At 39.2% G+C, this 13,706-nt stretch overlaps 1 protein-coding gene across 10 annotated transcripts in view; it reads right to left on the minus strand.

Moving 5' to 3' along the window:
* Nucleotides 1–13,706, minus strand: part of dock7 (dedicator of cytokinesis 7) — a 192,555-nt gene that overhangs the window by 54,980 nt on the left and 123,869 nt on the right. For 6 of the 10 annotated variants that reach the window (XM_063064097.1, XM_063064093.1, XM_063064088.1 and 3 more), the window contains 4 exons: nt 9,622–9,776; nt 8,281–8,463; nt 7,736–7,871; nt 6,981–7,077 (listed from right to left, as the gene is read on the minus strand). In XM_063064097.1, coding sequence (XP_062920167.1) covers nt 6,981–7,077; nt 7,736–7,871; nt 8,281–8,463; nt 9,622–9,776 — 571 coding nt within the window. Of the gene's footprint in view, nt 1–4,405; nt 4,424–6,980; nt 7,078–7,735; nt 7,872–8,280; nt 8,464–9,621; nt 9,777–13,706 lie in introns of all 10 variants that reach the window. The other 4 variants (XM_063064095.1, XM_063064090.1, XM_063064087.1 and 1 more) reach the window with 1 other exon arrangement.

Consider the following 13,706-nt stretch of genomic DNA (forward strand, 5'->3'; position numbering starts at 1 on the left):
GCTTAGTGAGGACATAAAGAGATCTGGGGAGAAAGCAGGAGACTGGGGTTGAAGGGGAATGGATCAGCCATGATGAGATGGCAGAGCAGAATCGATGGGCTGAATGGCCTAATTCTGCTCCTGTATCTTATGATCTTAAAATGGGTGATCTTCCCTTCCCCAATTCTATGGCCAATAATATAATTCCCCAATTATATTTCAAGTGCACACAGGTGAGATTACCTTCATTAAAGGAACACCAAGTTATTAATAGAAACTGTTACAGAAACAAACCTAACAAGCAAAAAAAAATCAGTATCTTGCCGGTGACTGCAAAAGATGGCTTTTGTGAGTCACTGTTCAATGTTTTCTAATACAGTAAAAGATGTAGTCAACAACTTTCAACTGGTTATAATGGCAATTTAATTAGTGGGACAACATAAAAAGGGATTAAGTACAGAAGTAGAAGATAGCGAGAGGTAAAGAAGTACTCGGGTCACAGGGTGCAATAACTTAAAAAGTACAGCTTGAATAAATTACACCAGTAACAGGGAGACGTCTGTAGACTGAAGTGAGAATAAAGGAACAAAGGATTGAGAATGAAGTAGAGAAAGGGATGCAGAGGAAAATGGATGAAGAAGCTGGAGAAGATACAGGGTAGCATAACGAAGAAAAAAGGAAATTTTAATCTGCAAAATCCAGTCATAGCATAGAATGTTTTAAATTGAAATATGAAATTGCCAGTAATATATTTTGATTAAAGAAACTCTATTATAGTATACATCTCTTATTAAATGTAAAACTTTCAATCAGAGCAGCCTATGGAATTAAACGTGAAAAAAGATTGTTAAATGTCATTCTGCATTTCACTATTCATGCTACAAGCTTTATGCAAATACAGTTTTAATGCTTTAATCTTCAAGCCACATGCAGATCAGCAAAGAAACCAGTGCAAGCAGAGTTCCACCACAGCTCTCACTGCCCATGTGGTGTGCATAGCAAGCAGCCTACACAGCATTGAACTTAATGTACAGAAAGGACCACTGCACTAGAAGATTCAATAGATCAAATTGCTTAGATAAAGATGGGCAAAGTCATTTATGATTTTAAATGACCAGTCTTTTAAATTGCTAATAATACCTATATACTAATTTTTTGACAGTTATTGGGCTAAATTCTGAGAAAGTGTAAACAGGTTAGTGGCCAAAAATAGCATGAAGCAAAAGAGTGAACTTATGTTGAAGAATATAGATTTACACAGATTCAAACATAATTTCCCTACTGCTAAACTTGATGTCTTGACTGATGAAGACCAGCAACCCTAAATGCCTTCTCCATCAGCAATGTCTACTTGCACAGCTGCTTTCAGTGAACTGTCCACTTGTAGTCCCAGGTCCCCCTCTTCCACAATATTCGTCAGTACCCTGCCATTCACCGTATAAATCCTACCTGGTTTGACTGTGTCCAAAATGCATTACCTTACACTTACGCAAGTTGAAATCCATTTGCTGTTCCTCAGCCCATCTCCGTAACTGATCAAGATTTCTTTCCAATTCATTGTAATCTGCGTCACTATCAACAAGCTCCCCAATTTAATATCATCAGCAAACTTACTAATTATGTCATGTACATTTATATCCAAATCATTTACCATATATAAATAATGAATATCAGAGGTCCCAAAACTGATCCCTGGAGTACTCCACTAGTCACAGCCCTCCAGTCAGATATTCGACCTTCAACCGCCACTTGTTTCCTTTTATCGAGCCGATTCTGAATCCACCTCGTAAGCTCCCCCCATCCTAATCAATCGAATCTTCCTGATCAGCCTGTTAAAAGCTTGTCACAAGCTTTACAGAAGTCCAAACAGACAACATCCACCACCCTGCCCTCATCTATCTCCTTAGTTACCTCTTTAATAAACTCCAAAAGATTTGCCAGATATGACCTCTCATCCACAAAACCACTGCTGTCCATTTCTGATCAGGCCTTGGCTATCCAAGTGACGGTTGAACTCGTCCCTCAGAATCTCCCCCACTAATGTCCCTACAAGTGAAGTCAGCACTTGTCAGCATTCCGCACCTCCGTCACCGCTACCAAATCGAAACTGTGACCTCGCTGCCCACCATCACAGTAAGAATATCTTCAGCCCTCAAAAGGAAATGCAGCTCATCACTGTCCTGTTAGGTGCAGGACAGAAATGCAGGCTTCGACAGCGAGACCCACCTTCAACAAAAAAAATTTTTAAAATGTCTCCAACAGGTTAACTGTATTCAAAATAAAAACAAATAACAGATGCAGTAAATGTGAAATAAAAATAGAAAATACTGGAAACACTCAGCAGATCTGGAAGCATCTGTAGAAAGAGACATAATGGCTAAAATATCAGGCTGAAGAGTATTTGTTGGAATTGAGAACAAGAGAAAACAGGTTAGTTTTAAGGAGCAGGAAGAGTGAATGGATCTACAGTATAGAGCAAAGGGAGTATCTCACAAAGGGCAAGCCAGAGAGAACCTGGTTGATAGATTAGTAACATTTAGTGAGAGAGAATGTGGCTTAATCTTCTCTCTCTTTCTAACTGCTCTCACTAACCTGCCAACTAGATAATTTCGGATATTAGAGCAGATATGTCTGGTGCATTTCTATCCTCTGGTTATGCTCCCTCCACTGTCTGTATTAACCTACCCATCTAAAACTATCTCAAAAGCAATCCTGTCCTCACTCTCTCAAAGATATCACAAACAAGAGAAAGTCTACACATGCTGGAAATCCAGGCAACACACACAAATTCCTGGAGGAACTCAGCAGGCCAGGCAACATCTATGGAAAAGTGTTAACAGTCGGCGTTTCAGGCCGAAACCCTTCAGCAGTCCTGCAAGGACTGTATTCTTTTTCATAGATGCTGCCTGGCCTGCTGAGTTCCTACAGCATTTTGTGTGTGTTGCTCGCAAAGATATTCCCTTTTGTCCTTTCCATCAATCCCAACTCTCTCTGCAAAACTAACACATTTTATGCTTCCTAATTCTTTTTCTTCCTTTTTATTTATTTAGGGACACAGCATGGTAACAGGCCTTTGTGTCCAAATGTACCCATGTGACTCATTAAAATATTAAGGTGTATGCCTTTGGAACGTGGGAAGAAACCAGAGCACCCGGAGGAAACCCACGGGTCACGGAGAACGTACAAACTCCTCACAGACAACAGCAGAATTGAGCCTGGGCTGCTGACACTGTAATGGCGTTATGCTAACCACTGCATTATCGTGCAGTTGATGGAAGAGCTTCAGCCTGAAGGGTTAACTCCGTCTCTCCACAGAATCTTCCTGATCAACTGAATATTTCCAACATTTTAAATTTTTGTTCTGATTGCATGCTTGCGTTACAAAGGGGAGCATCATGGAACAGTAAGGAATAATTTGCAACCCATTGCTTCATCAGACGTGCTACTGCAGGACCAACAAGGAGAGATATACCAGAAGCGGGGGCACCATGGGGGAGGAGGAGACCCTTTTTTTTTTACTTTATTGAGTCATAAAGGAGCAGATCTTTTTATTTGTTTGACATTCCACATTGTATAGGATTATGAATAAATACTTCCAAAAGATGTCACAATTTCAGAATAATATTATTCGTATTTTTTCATTTTGTCACTTCCTGTCTACTTTACAATATTATTAAAATTTCAGTTTCATCTCTTCTTGTGTTCTTTCTGGGTACATTTCCAAAATATGCCAGATCTCCCGCTTTTTAGTATTTCACCCTAGAGGACATTGCTAACATCTAGGTTTCAACAGCAAGTATTAGGAGATTTATTAGCCATGGAGCCAAGGTCTCTGTCCACATGCAAATCCATTGCATCTGACTGGATAGCCTTTAGGGCAGAATTCTCAAGGTATATTGCCATTGGTGTAAAGTAAACTTCCAAACACTTCCCAGGGAGAAATGGTCCATTCTCTTTGTTCGATATTATTTTTCTGCATTAACACCCAGGCATGAAGCATCATTTTTATTTAGTACACCCAGCTAGGTTGGCCAATCTTCTTCACATCATTGAATTTTAAATGGAGAAAGATTTGGAATAAAGGAGGTGAACAACATTACAGGTAAGCTACTTTCCTTGACAAAAGAAACAAAAAATATCACCATTTGCAACTAATTAACATTTCTGCAAGATGTGTTCTTTCTGGCACTTAACAGGATCTTGTAATTTTGGAATTTTAGTCACAAAAATGGCTTTTGCTAATGATCTCCAGAAAAAATAATTATTCACCCTCACACACACAAAACAAACACACAGTATGTATATATCAAGCAGATGTGTGCACAAAACAGAACTTAATCTCATCCCAGCTGTAAATCAATGTTTTAAGTGTTTCATCCACGTTATGCTGAAGCAGGGACAGTAGCAGCAGCCAGTGTTACCATACCTGACAGATTTCTGGCTTCTTTAACAAACAGCACATGTGAAGAAATAATTATAGCTGTGGGTTAGGACACAGGCAGTGAGAAAAATAAGAGCAATCTAAACAACCAAGAATACGATACCAGCCTCACACCTAGTAACACAGCTGACTCAGCTGGTTAAAGCCACTACCTTTGGGTACTGAGCCATTCAGACTATACCATATTCCATCCTTAGCTTCAATGAGTCAGTAAATCAGTCAGAGCAGAAACTCTGCATACTATCACTGGATTAACAGGGGATTTCAAATATATCAAAAAGAGCATAAAAGCATTTGGTCTGTTCAGCATGTCCAATCACAGAGTCTTTCTTACAAATATCCCCTTTCACCCTCCAACAACATTTGCCATCCCCTCCTGACCCCATACCTTCAGAACAGAGGGCATTACCTAAATGATCCACAGACCTAAGGCACTTGACAAGACCTGCATGGGAGGCTGGTCAAGAAGGTTCAGTCACTCGGCATTCGGGGTGAAGCAGTAAATTCGATTAGACATTGGCTCTGTGGAAGAAGCCAGGGAGTGGTCTTAGAGGGTTGCCTCTCTGACTGGAGGCCTGTGACTCGTGGTGTGCCACAGGAATCGGTGCTGGGTCCTTTGTTATTTGTCAATTATATCAATGGTCTGGATGATAATGTGGTTAACTGGATCAGCAATTTTGCAGAAGGCACCAAGACTGGGGGTGTGGTGGACAGTGAGGAAGACTATCATGGCTTCCAATGGGATCTACATCAGCTGGAAAAATGGACTGAAAAATGGCAGATGGAATTTAATGCAGACAAGAGAGAGGTATTGCACTTCAATAGGGCCAACCAGGGTAGGTCTTACACAGTGCACACAGTGAACGGTCGGAAGTGTGTGGTAGAACAAAGGGACTTGGGGATAAAGGTACACAGTTCATTGAAAGTGGCGCAACAGGTAGACAGGGTCGTAAAGAAAGCTTTTGGCACATTAGCCTTCATAAATTAATGTATTCAGTACAGGAGATGGGATGTTATGTTGAAGTTGTATAAGACATTAGTGAGGCCTAATTTGGAGAATTGTATGTAGTTTTGGTCAGCTACCTACAGGAAAAATGTAAACAAGTTTGAAGGAGTACAGGGAAAATTTACAAGGACGTTGCCAGGTCTGGAAGATCTGAGTTATAAGGAAAGATTGAATAGGTTAGGACTGTATTCTTTGAAACGTAGAAAATTGAGAGGAGTTTTGATAAAGGTATACAAAATTATGAGTATAGATAAGGTAAATGCAAGCAGGCTTTTTCCACTGAGGTTGTATGGGACTACAAGCAGAGGTCATTGGTTAAGGATAAAAGGTGAGAAATTTAAAGGGAACTTGAAGGGAAACTTCTTCACTCAATGGGTCGTGACACTGTGGAAAGAGCTGTGGAGCTTGATTTCAACATTTAAAAGAAGTTTGGATAGATACATGGATAGTAGGGATATAGAAGGCTATGGTTTTGGTGCAGTTCAATGGGAGTTTAAATGGTTTTTGGCATGAACTAGATGGGCTGAATGGCCTGTTTCTGTGTCGTACTTCTTTAAGACTCTATGGCCTAAGCACTATTGTGTAATGAATCCTGGTGGATTGTGAGTACCCATGAATGCCACGTAAAAAGCACAGCAACTATTGTTTCATTTAGCTAAACAGTCTTCTGACACATATATAAGAATGGTACATAGATAAGGGATTGGGCGGAGGGAACTGCAGACACTTGGGGAGTGCCATTTTAGCATGAATCAATGATTTTAAGAGAGAGGAAAAATAAAGGGTCACTGTCTGTTGGAAGTATCCCACAAAATTAAACAATTTTATCTGGAAAAAGAACTACTATAATGCTAAAATATAATTCTTGGCTGGAACTTTCTATCCAGATTCTACATTGCATCCATATTGTTTATTATAAATTAAACATAGAGTTTGCAGGGTTATATAATCGCCATGTGTCCAAGTCTAATCTTTCCCTGACTTGTCGTTATTGTATCGTCATTTTTACAAAAGAGTCGACTTGCACTAGAATGAAGTGAAAATATAGGATTTTTTTGTTGCAAGTCCTCCTTACTTGTCTTGGCCATTGAGAATCGTTGGTGTTCCTTGCATAAAACTACCTACAAAATAAAGAGCACTTCGACAGAAGTGCAGTGAAAATACTCTCCATATGTACTGAAATGGAACGTTAAATCGTGGATTAGAGATATTTCACTTGGCTGTGGTAGTGTTTAAATCAAATGATCTCTTGCCCTACCAAATCCACAGGGGTCTCTTAACCAGTCGGACCAAATTACCTGTGTAATGCAATTCAGACTATCTTCTGGATACAGTGCTGGCTCACATAGTTAAATATCAGAGTCAATGCTCTCATCCAGCACTAGAAATCTGTTGAAACAGGCACCACTAGAAATAAATGGTTTAGGATTAACAACTGTTGTATGTATCGTCCATCTAGCCTTAATCTCCATTTTTACAAACTATAATGGCAACAATTCAATATGACATCTCTTCATCCTTTTTACAATATTAACCGCAATATACTTAACGCACTTATCAAGCTTTTCACTGTTCTGACGCCAGTGGGTCATATCTTTCCTCCACCGCAGATTTTCTTGACTTCCAAATGCACTCCCAGATGGACTTCGCTCTGCATATGAAGCATAGAACATTAAAGGAACTTCCTTGTAGTTGATACTTACAGGGATATAGCATACCTTTAGAAGTACCTTTTTAATACCTTCTTAAAAATGTGTTCATCACCTCTGCATTGTCAGGATTATACAACTATAAAGATAGAACCATTATTTATAGGGATTTTTTTTAACGTACTGCTCTTTCAAAACAACAAATTTCACAATGAATGTCAATGATAATATACCTGATTCTAATTCTGAGATGTGGATAGGTTAACTGGTTACTGTAAATTACCCCACTGAGTAAGTTAATGGCAAAAGGAATCAGAGGGAGTTGATGGGCAGAATATGTCGAGGGAAATGAAGGGAGGCGAAATAGAGGTGAGATTGATCCCAGGAAATGGGATGGATCCAACAGAGGAGGCTATGGCATCCAGATTGAATCGACAATGTTAGAATTTTATTAAGCAAGCGTAAAGCATGGTAGAAGAAGATGATATGAAATACCAAATGTTGTGATACATATCCTAAAGCTTACTGTAAATGACCATAATCCATGTGAAGTGATGTGTGACTGGAGGAAGGTGCCAAGAGCACACTAACAGTAGAGACTGAGATCTTACAAACATACAGTTGAAATCACAGTGGGACAGGTGAACAGACTGAATATACCTAGTTGGCCTCTGCTGCGCCGAACCATTTCCTGCCGGGCTCCAATGCTCCCCAGAATTGCTTCTTCAAGTTTTGCTTTCATGTCTTTTGATTTTTTGAATGTGAGGCTGTTCATTCGCTCAAACGCTTTCTTGCCCTGTTACATTTGGCACAAAATAGACAGCTTAGCAACTTTTAAAGCTGGCATATACAAACATGATGGTATTTCTTTTATGTGGGATGAAATTCACCTCATCTCTCCAATACCCTGCCGCCAAGATAGCAATACATGTTCGTGAGAACAGACATGAATGTTTGGAGGACATTTGATTATAGAGAAATTTTTTTAAAAACCCAATTTTGTCCTCTTCTGACATATACAAACATAAAGAAAAAAAAAATCACAACAGTAGTAAAAGAGCAGGATTCATAGCTCTGCATTAACCTGTCACAGAGATATAGTGAAACCAAGTTTAAAATCATTATCACTGTTTCCTGGCTGATTAAATGTTTGGTCTACACAAACATCAACAAAATAAGAAATTTAGCGATTTTGACTACTATACCTTGTACTCGTAACAGGACACACAAAGATACATCAAGTCCAACAAGCGGTTTAGTTGAAGGACAGAGAGATCCGCAAACCACTTCTGCAAAATCACACCATCTGCATTCTTCAAAACCCAGAGAAGACAAATCAGCAAACTGCGGCTTGATTCTGCAGAGAAGGTTGTATACTGCCGTCCACTCTAAACCAAATAAAGATTAAGACTTGATTATTTGAACTTTAACTTTGTGCCTTCAAACAATTACTGACATTCAAAGTTATTGTAGAATATTTACTTTTTCCATGGGCTACGTTGGCACCACAGGCATGTTGACACTTGTGGGCCACGGACACTGCCCGACCTGCTGAGTTCCTCCAGCGTGTTGTGCGTGACACTTGTGGGCTGTCTCCAGCACAACCATGGACTGTATTGGTCATTGACACAAACAACATGTTTCCCTGTATATCTCCATGTGTATGTGACAAATAAAGCTAATCTAAAATCATTCTTCTGTCATTCTTACATGAGGTTCATGGATACTCTAAATTTTCCACCTGCAACAGCCTGATCTTTCAGCCTTTTCTCCTTTAAGCTGGAAGGTCTGTGTTCCACCCCACTCAAGATTTCTGCACATAATCCAGACTAATATCTGAGTGCCGTAGGGAGGGAGTTTTGCAGTCATGGTGCTCTCCATTGCATTGGAAAGTCTGTGTTCCACCGCACTCAAGATTTCTGCACATAATCCAGACGGATATTTGAGTGCCGTCAAGAGGGAGTTTTGCAGTCATAGTGCTCTCTATTTCTGCACGTAATCTAGGTTGATATCTGAGTGCCGTCGAGAAGGAGTTTTGCAGTCATGGTGCTCTCTATTGCATTGGCTGCTCAAACCTGCCCACCTCCTCAACTGAACATAAAGCGTGAGGAGCTTCCCCAACATCCTGGCTCAAATCAATCTCGTAGCTTATGTGCTTAAAACAAATGATTTGATTATTTATCCTACTGTTGGCTATGAAACTTTGGTCTGCAAATTAGCTGCCACATCCCCTCACTTGAAAGCTACTGTATTTAATAGACTGCAAAGTGCTTCAGCTTGGCTTAAGATCAGAAAAGGTGTTGCAAGTACATTGTTGTACTTGTCTTTCTTTGTAGTCCTCTGTGACTATATTAAAATCGATCCTTCCTTGATTCTTCTATGTCAAAACTGTGAAGTCCTTTAAATTCAGGATTCCTTCCTGATGAAGTATAAAAACTTGCAAATCTTAGTTAACTATTGACATATCCAACTTTTGCTTCTATTTCTTCTCAATAAGCCACAGACTCTCATTTAAACCCTTAAGAAATAAGGAAGGTTTGCCTTACCCCTGATGCCAGCAGGAAACTGCTCGGTCGAGAAAGCTGAGGGACAGATGCTCCTGCAATTGCCATGGCAACAGTTTGATTGATCATATTACTACTCTCGGTCTCATAATCATCCGCAGTTACAACATTAGGGCGTCCGCGTTGATTTTGAGATTCTTGAAAGAAGCAGGTAGAGCAGAAAAAGAAGGAAAAAAATATTATCTTAGATGATGCTTAAAATGTTATCATCAAATAGTTAATTCTCAAATAAAACTTACTTCTTGGTTATATGGATTTATATTTTCTGAAACAGTTACTCTTCATGTAAGGTGGTTTTAGGACTCAAAATACAGTTTACTTTTTGTGAAATGTCTATAATTACTGCAGTTAGTAAATTAAGAAAGTGCTATAGAAACATGATTAGCTAGGTATTTAAATCCAAGGTTCTTGTAGAATGCAGAAATAGAGGCACAAAACATGTTGCTTCACGATCGTTTTATTAAGAGTTGATAGAACAAATGAAAGTTGAAACAGATGGTGATACAGGGTGTATTAGTTCAGAGACAAAGAAACAAAAATGACACCTCCCATAAAACAGCTTTTTTTATATTACTGAGATAAGAAAAATTCAATTCAAATCTGTAGATAAGAGACAACCAAGTAGAAGTCTCTCACTCAGTGTTGCAGTACCAAGCTAACCAATGAGAAAGCACTTATTTAAGTCATGGAGAACAAAGAAACTTCCAGAGCTTTCCAGAATTACACTTTGTATAATCACTACAAGCATATTAAGCTGTTATACACATAAGAGCTATTTAAAATACAAGCAGATAATTGCTAAACTGCAAAGAAAATAACATTTAAACAGTCTATATTAACAGATCCAATAGTAGATTGTTTTACATCAGACCGATTCACCAGCTCAACATCGCCAGGTAAGAATCACTTGTGCGATCAAATGCTCTTCCCAACAACCTAATGCCACTTGTAAGTAGACTCTGCAACCTACTGAATGGATTAGGATTGATTCATTTATCACCCTATTTAAAATTCTGATGCTCAAAGTATAATATTTGATGAGCAAAATTCTGTTGATGCTGGAAGTCAGAAATAAAAACAAACTGCAGAAAATACTCAGCAGGGCAGGTACACCCAAAGACTGAGAAAAATGGAGCTACATTTCATTAGGACTGGACTTTCTTTAACCCCAAGATAAGGGATCTCCGCCAAGGGAACCATTTCCATTTGTCAACATTGCTCAATATTTTTCCATGGATTAGATGTAAATCCATCTAATAATGCTTGCTCTCCTCTCATAATGGCATTAACTTCAGCCTTGGAAGAGTATCCCACAAGTGGCCAGTGTATCATATATTTTATTTCCAATCGGTGAATCTGGCTTCTCATGGACAATCTCAAGACAACTATAAATGGAACTGAGAACTATCTCTCAGCAATTCATCTCCCATACAAGAAAGACTTCTGTATAAATCCAGGTTGGATTTGGACACAGATGTAAGAGGACAGTTTAAGAAAACAAAAGAGCCAGGGAGGTTGAAGACAGGATGCAAGGCAGAGCAAGCAAATGAGAACACAAAATAGAAATCATAATGATAAAAATGTATCTAACATTGAAAAGAGTGGAAGTCACACAGAAAGAGGCAGAATAAGAATTCATAATTTGTTGAAAAAAGAGAAAATCTTACGTTTTTGTGAATATCAAAGGAATTCCACATTGTACACCACCTATTTTGTTGACCATTAAATACTTTCTGCCACAATACAGCAGTGCATCTCCCAAAATGCCCTGAGCATTAGATCCTTTGCAAGTAATCAATGTTTGAAGCTGTTTTTCCTCAAAAACATGACATTTATTAAATCACCAAATTAAATACTTCTTATGATGAAACTTAAAAAGTTAGAAGGTAAATCAGACACGACGATGGGGAAAATTTATTTTGGCTAAATGAGTTTGGTTGGAGTTGTGATCTTTCTTATCTATATCCATCTTTTGATTTTATCACATCTGCAATTAATTTCATATCTTGCTTATTTTCTTTCATCTAACTTAGCATCTACTTCTAACAGTGTTCACACTCACAATATTTCCTGATGTTTTTTTTCTGGCTGCATTACAACCTGGTATGGAAACACCAATGCCTTTGGGTGGAAAATCTACAAAACATAGTAAATTCAGCCCAGTACATCACAGGTAAAACCCTCCCAACGACTGAGCACATCTACATGAAACACTGCTGTAGAAAAGCAGCATCCATCATTAAAGATCCTCACCACCCGGGCCATGCTCTTTTCTCAGTGCTGCTATCAGGTAGAAAGGTACAGGTGACTCAGAACTCACACCACCAAGTTCAAGAACAGTTACTATCCCTCAACCATCAGGCTTTTGAACAAAAGGGGATAACTGCACTTATTTAAGGACTCTTTTATCCTGTTTATTTATTTATTATCTGCATTTACACAGTTTATCAGTTCCTGATGTTTACAGTTACTGTTCTATAAATTTGCTAAATAGGTCGTGTTGCCAAAGAGAAAATGGTGCCAAAAGGATTGGTAGAGATAACAGCAAATTAGAAGTTCCTGGACCCGACTAAACTGAAGGAAAGTACAAGGTGGTGTAGGTCAGCATTACAGTGCTCATAAGTAAGCATAAGAAGTGCACTAAAAAAGTTTGTGAGCTGCAGGGTTTAACCATGTTAGAGAATGATGCCGTGGCAATAAAAGAGGACCACTGTTAGTTTTAATAGATCTAAGTATTCCTGGATATAAAGTGTTCAGACAAGAAAAAGGAAAGAAAGTAGGATGATGGAAAATGTCACGGTGTAAAACATGCATGTGGAGAATAGGAGGATAACTGAAGGCAGGGACAAAAGAGGAAATATGTGACTGGAGATGGATGAGCTAGGGGAGGTTCTTCAGTATTCACCAGAGAGGGACCTTAATGAATCTGAGGACAGCATAAAACAGGTTGGAATACGTCAGCTTCAAGAAAAAGCATGTGCTGGAACTTCTGAAAAACATTAGGATAGATAAGTCCCCGGGGCCAGGTGGGATAGACCTCAGGTGAAACGAGGGAAGCAATGCTATGTCACTGGCGATTATTTTTGTGTTCTCACTGGCCACAGGAATAGTACCAGAAGATTAGAGGGTGACAAGCTTTACTCCTTTGTTCAAGAAAGCCAATAGGGATAATCCTGGGGATTATAGACCAGTGAGTCTTATGTCAGTGATGGGCAAAGTACTGGAGAGGATTCTTAGAGATTTACAAGCATTTAGAGAAGCATAATCTGAGGAAGGATAGACAGCATTGCTTTGTGAGGGCAGGTTGTGCCTCATGAGCCTGGTTAAATTCTTTGAGGAAGGACAAAACAAATTGATGAAGATAGAGCAGTGGATGTGGTGTATATCAATTTTAGTAAGACATTTAACAAGGTTCTCCATGGTAAGCTCATTTAGAAAGTCAGGAGGCAGGGGATACTAGGAAATTTGGCTGCATGGTGTCAGAACTGACGCCCACAGAAGGCAGAGAGTGGTAGGAGATGGAGCACATTCTGCCTAGAGGTCAGTGACCTGTGGTGTTCCAGAAGAACCTGTTCTTAGATCCCTGTTCTTTGTGATTTTTGTAAAAATAGTTTAGTAAGTTTGCAGAAGACACACAGGATGGTTGTGTTGTGGATAGCGTAGAACGTTGTCATAGGTTACAACGAGACACTGAAAGGATATAGAACTAGGCAGAGAAGTTCAATCCAGAAAAGTGTGTAGTGATACTCTTTGGAAAATTGAACTTCAAGACAAGAGTATGGGGTTAGTGGCAGGATTCTTTGCAGTGTGGGGGAACAGGGGCATGTTAATGTTTACACAGATCCCTCCAGGGTACCACACAAGTTGCTGGGTGGTTAAGGAAGAGTATAGTGTGGGTGCAGTGGCGATTTTCTAGGATCCTGCTTGTATTAAAGAGCATACCTTATGAGGGAAGGTTGAGTAAGCTACTGGTTTTCCCTTTGGAATGAAGGAGAATGAGAGATGTCTTGATAGGGGTGTATAAAATGATAAGGGGCATAGATAGACTGTTCACCAGAGACTTTTTC

Source organism: Mobula hypostoma, chromosome 12 (genome assembly GCF_963921235.1).
Source record: "Mobula hypostoma chromosome 12, sMobHyp1.1, whole genome shotgun sequence".
NCBI lineage: Eukaryota > Metazoa > Chordata > Chondrichthyes > Myliobatiformes > Myliobatidae > Mobula > Mobula hypostoma.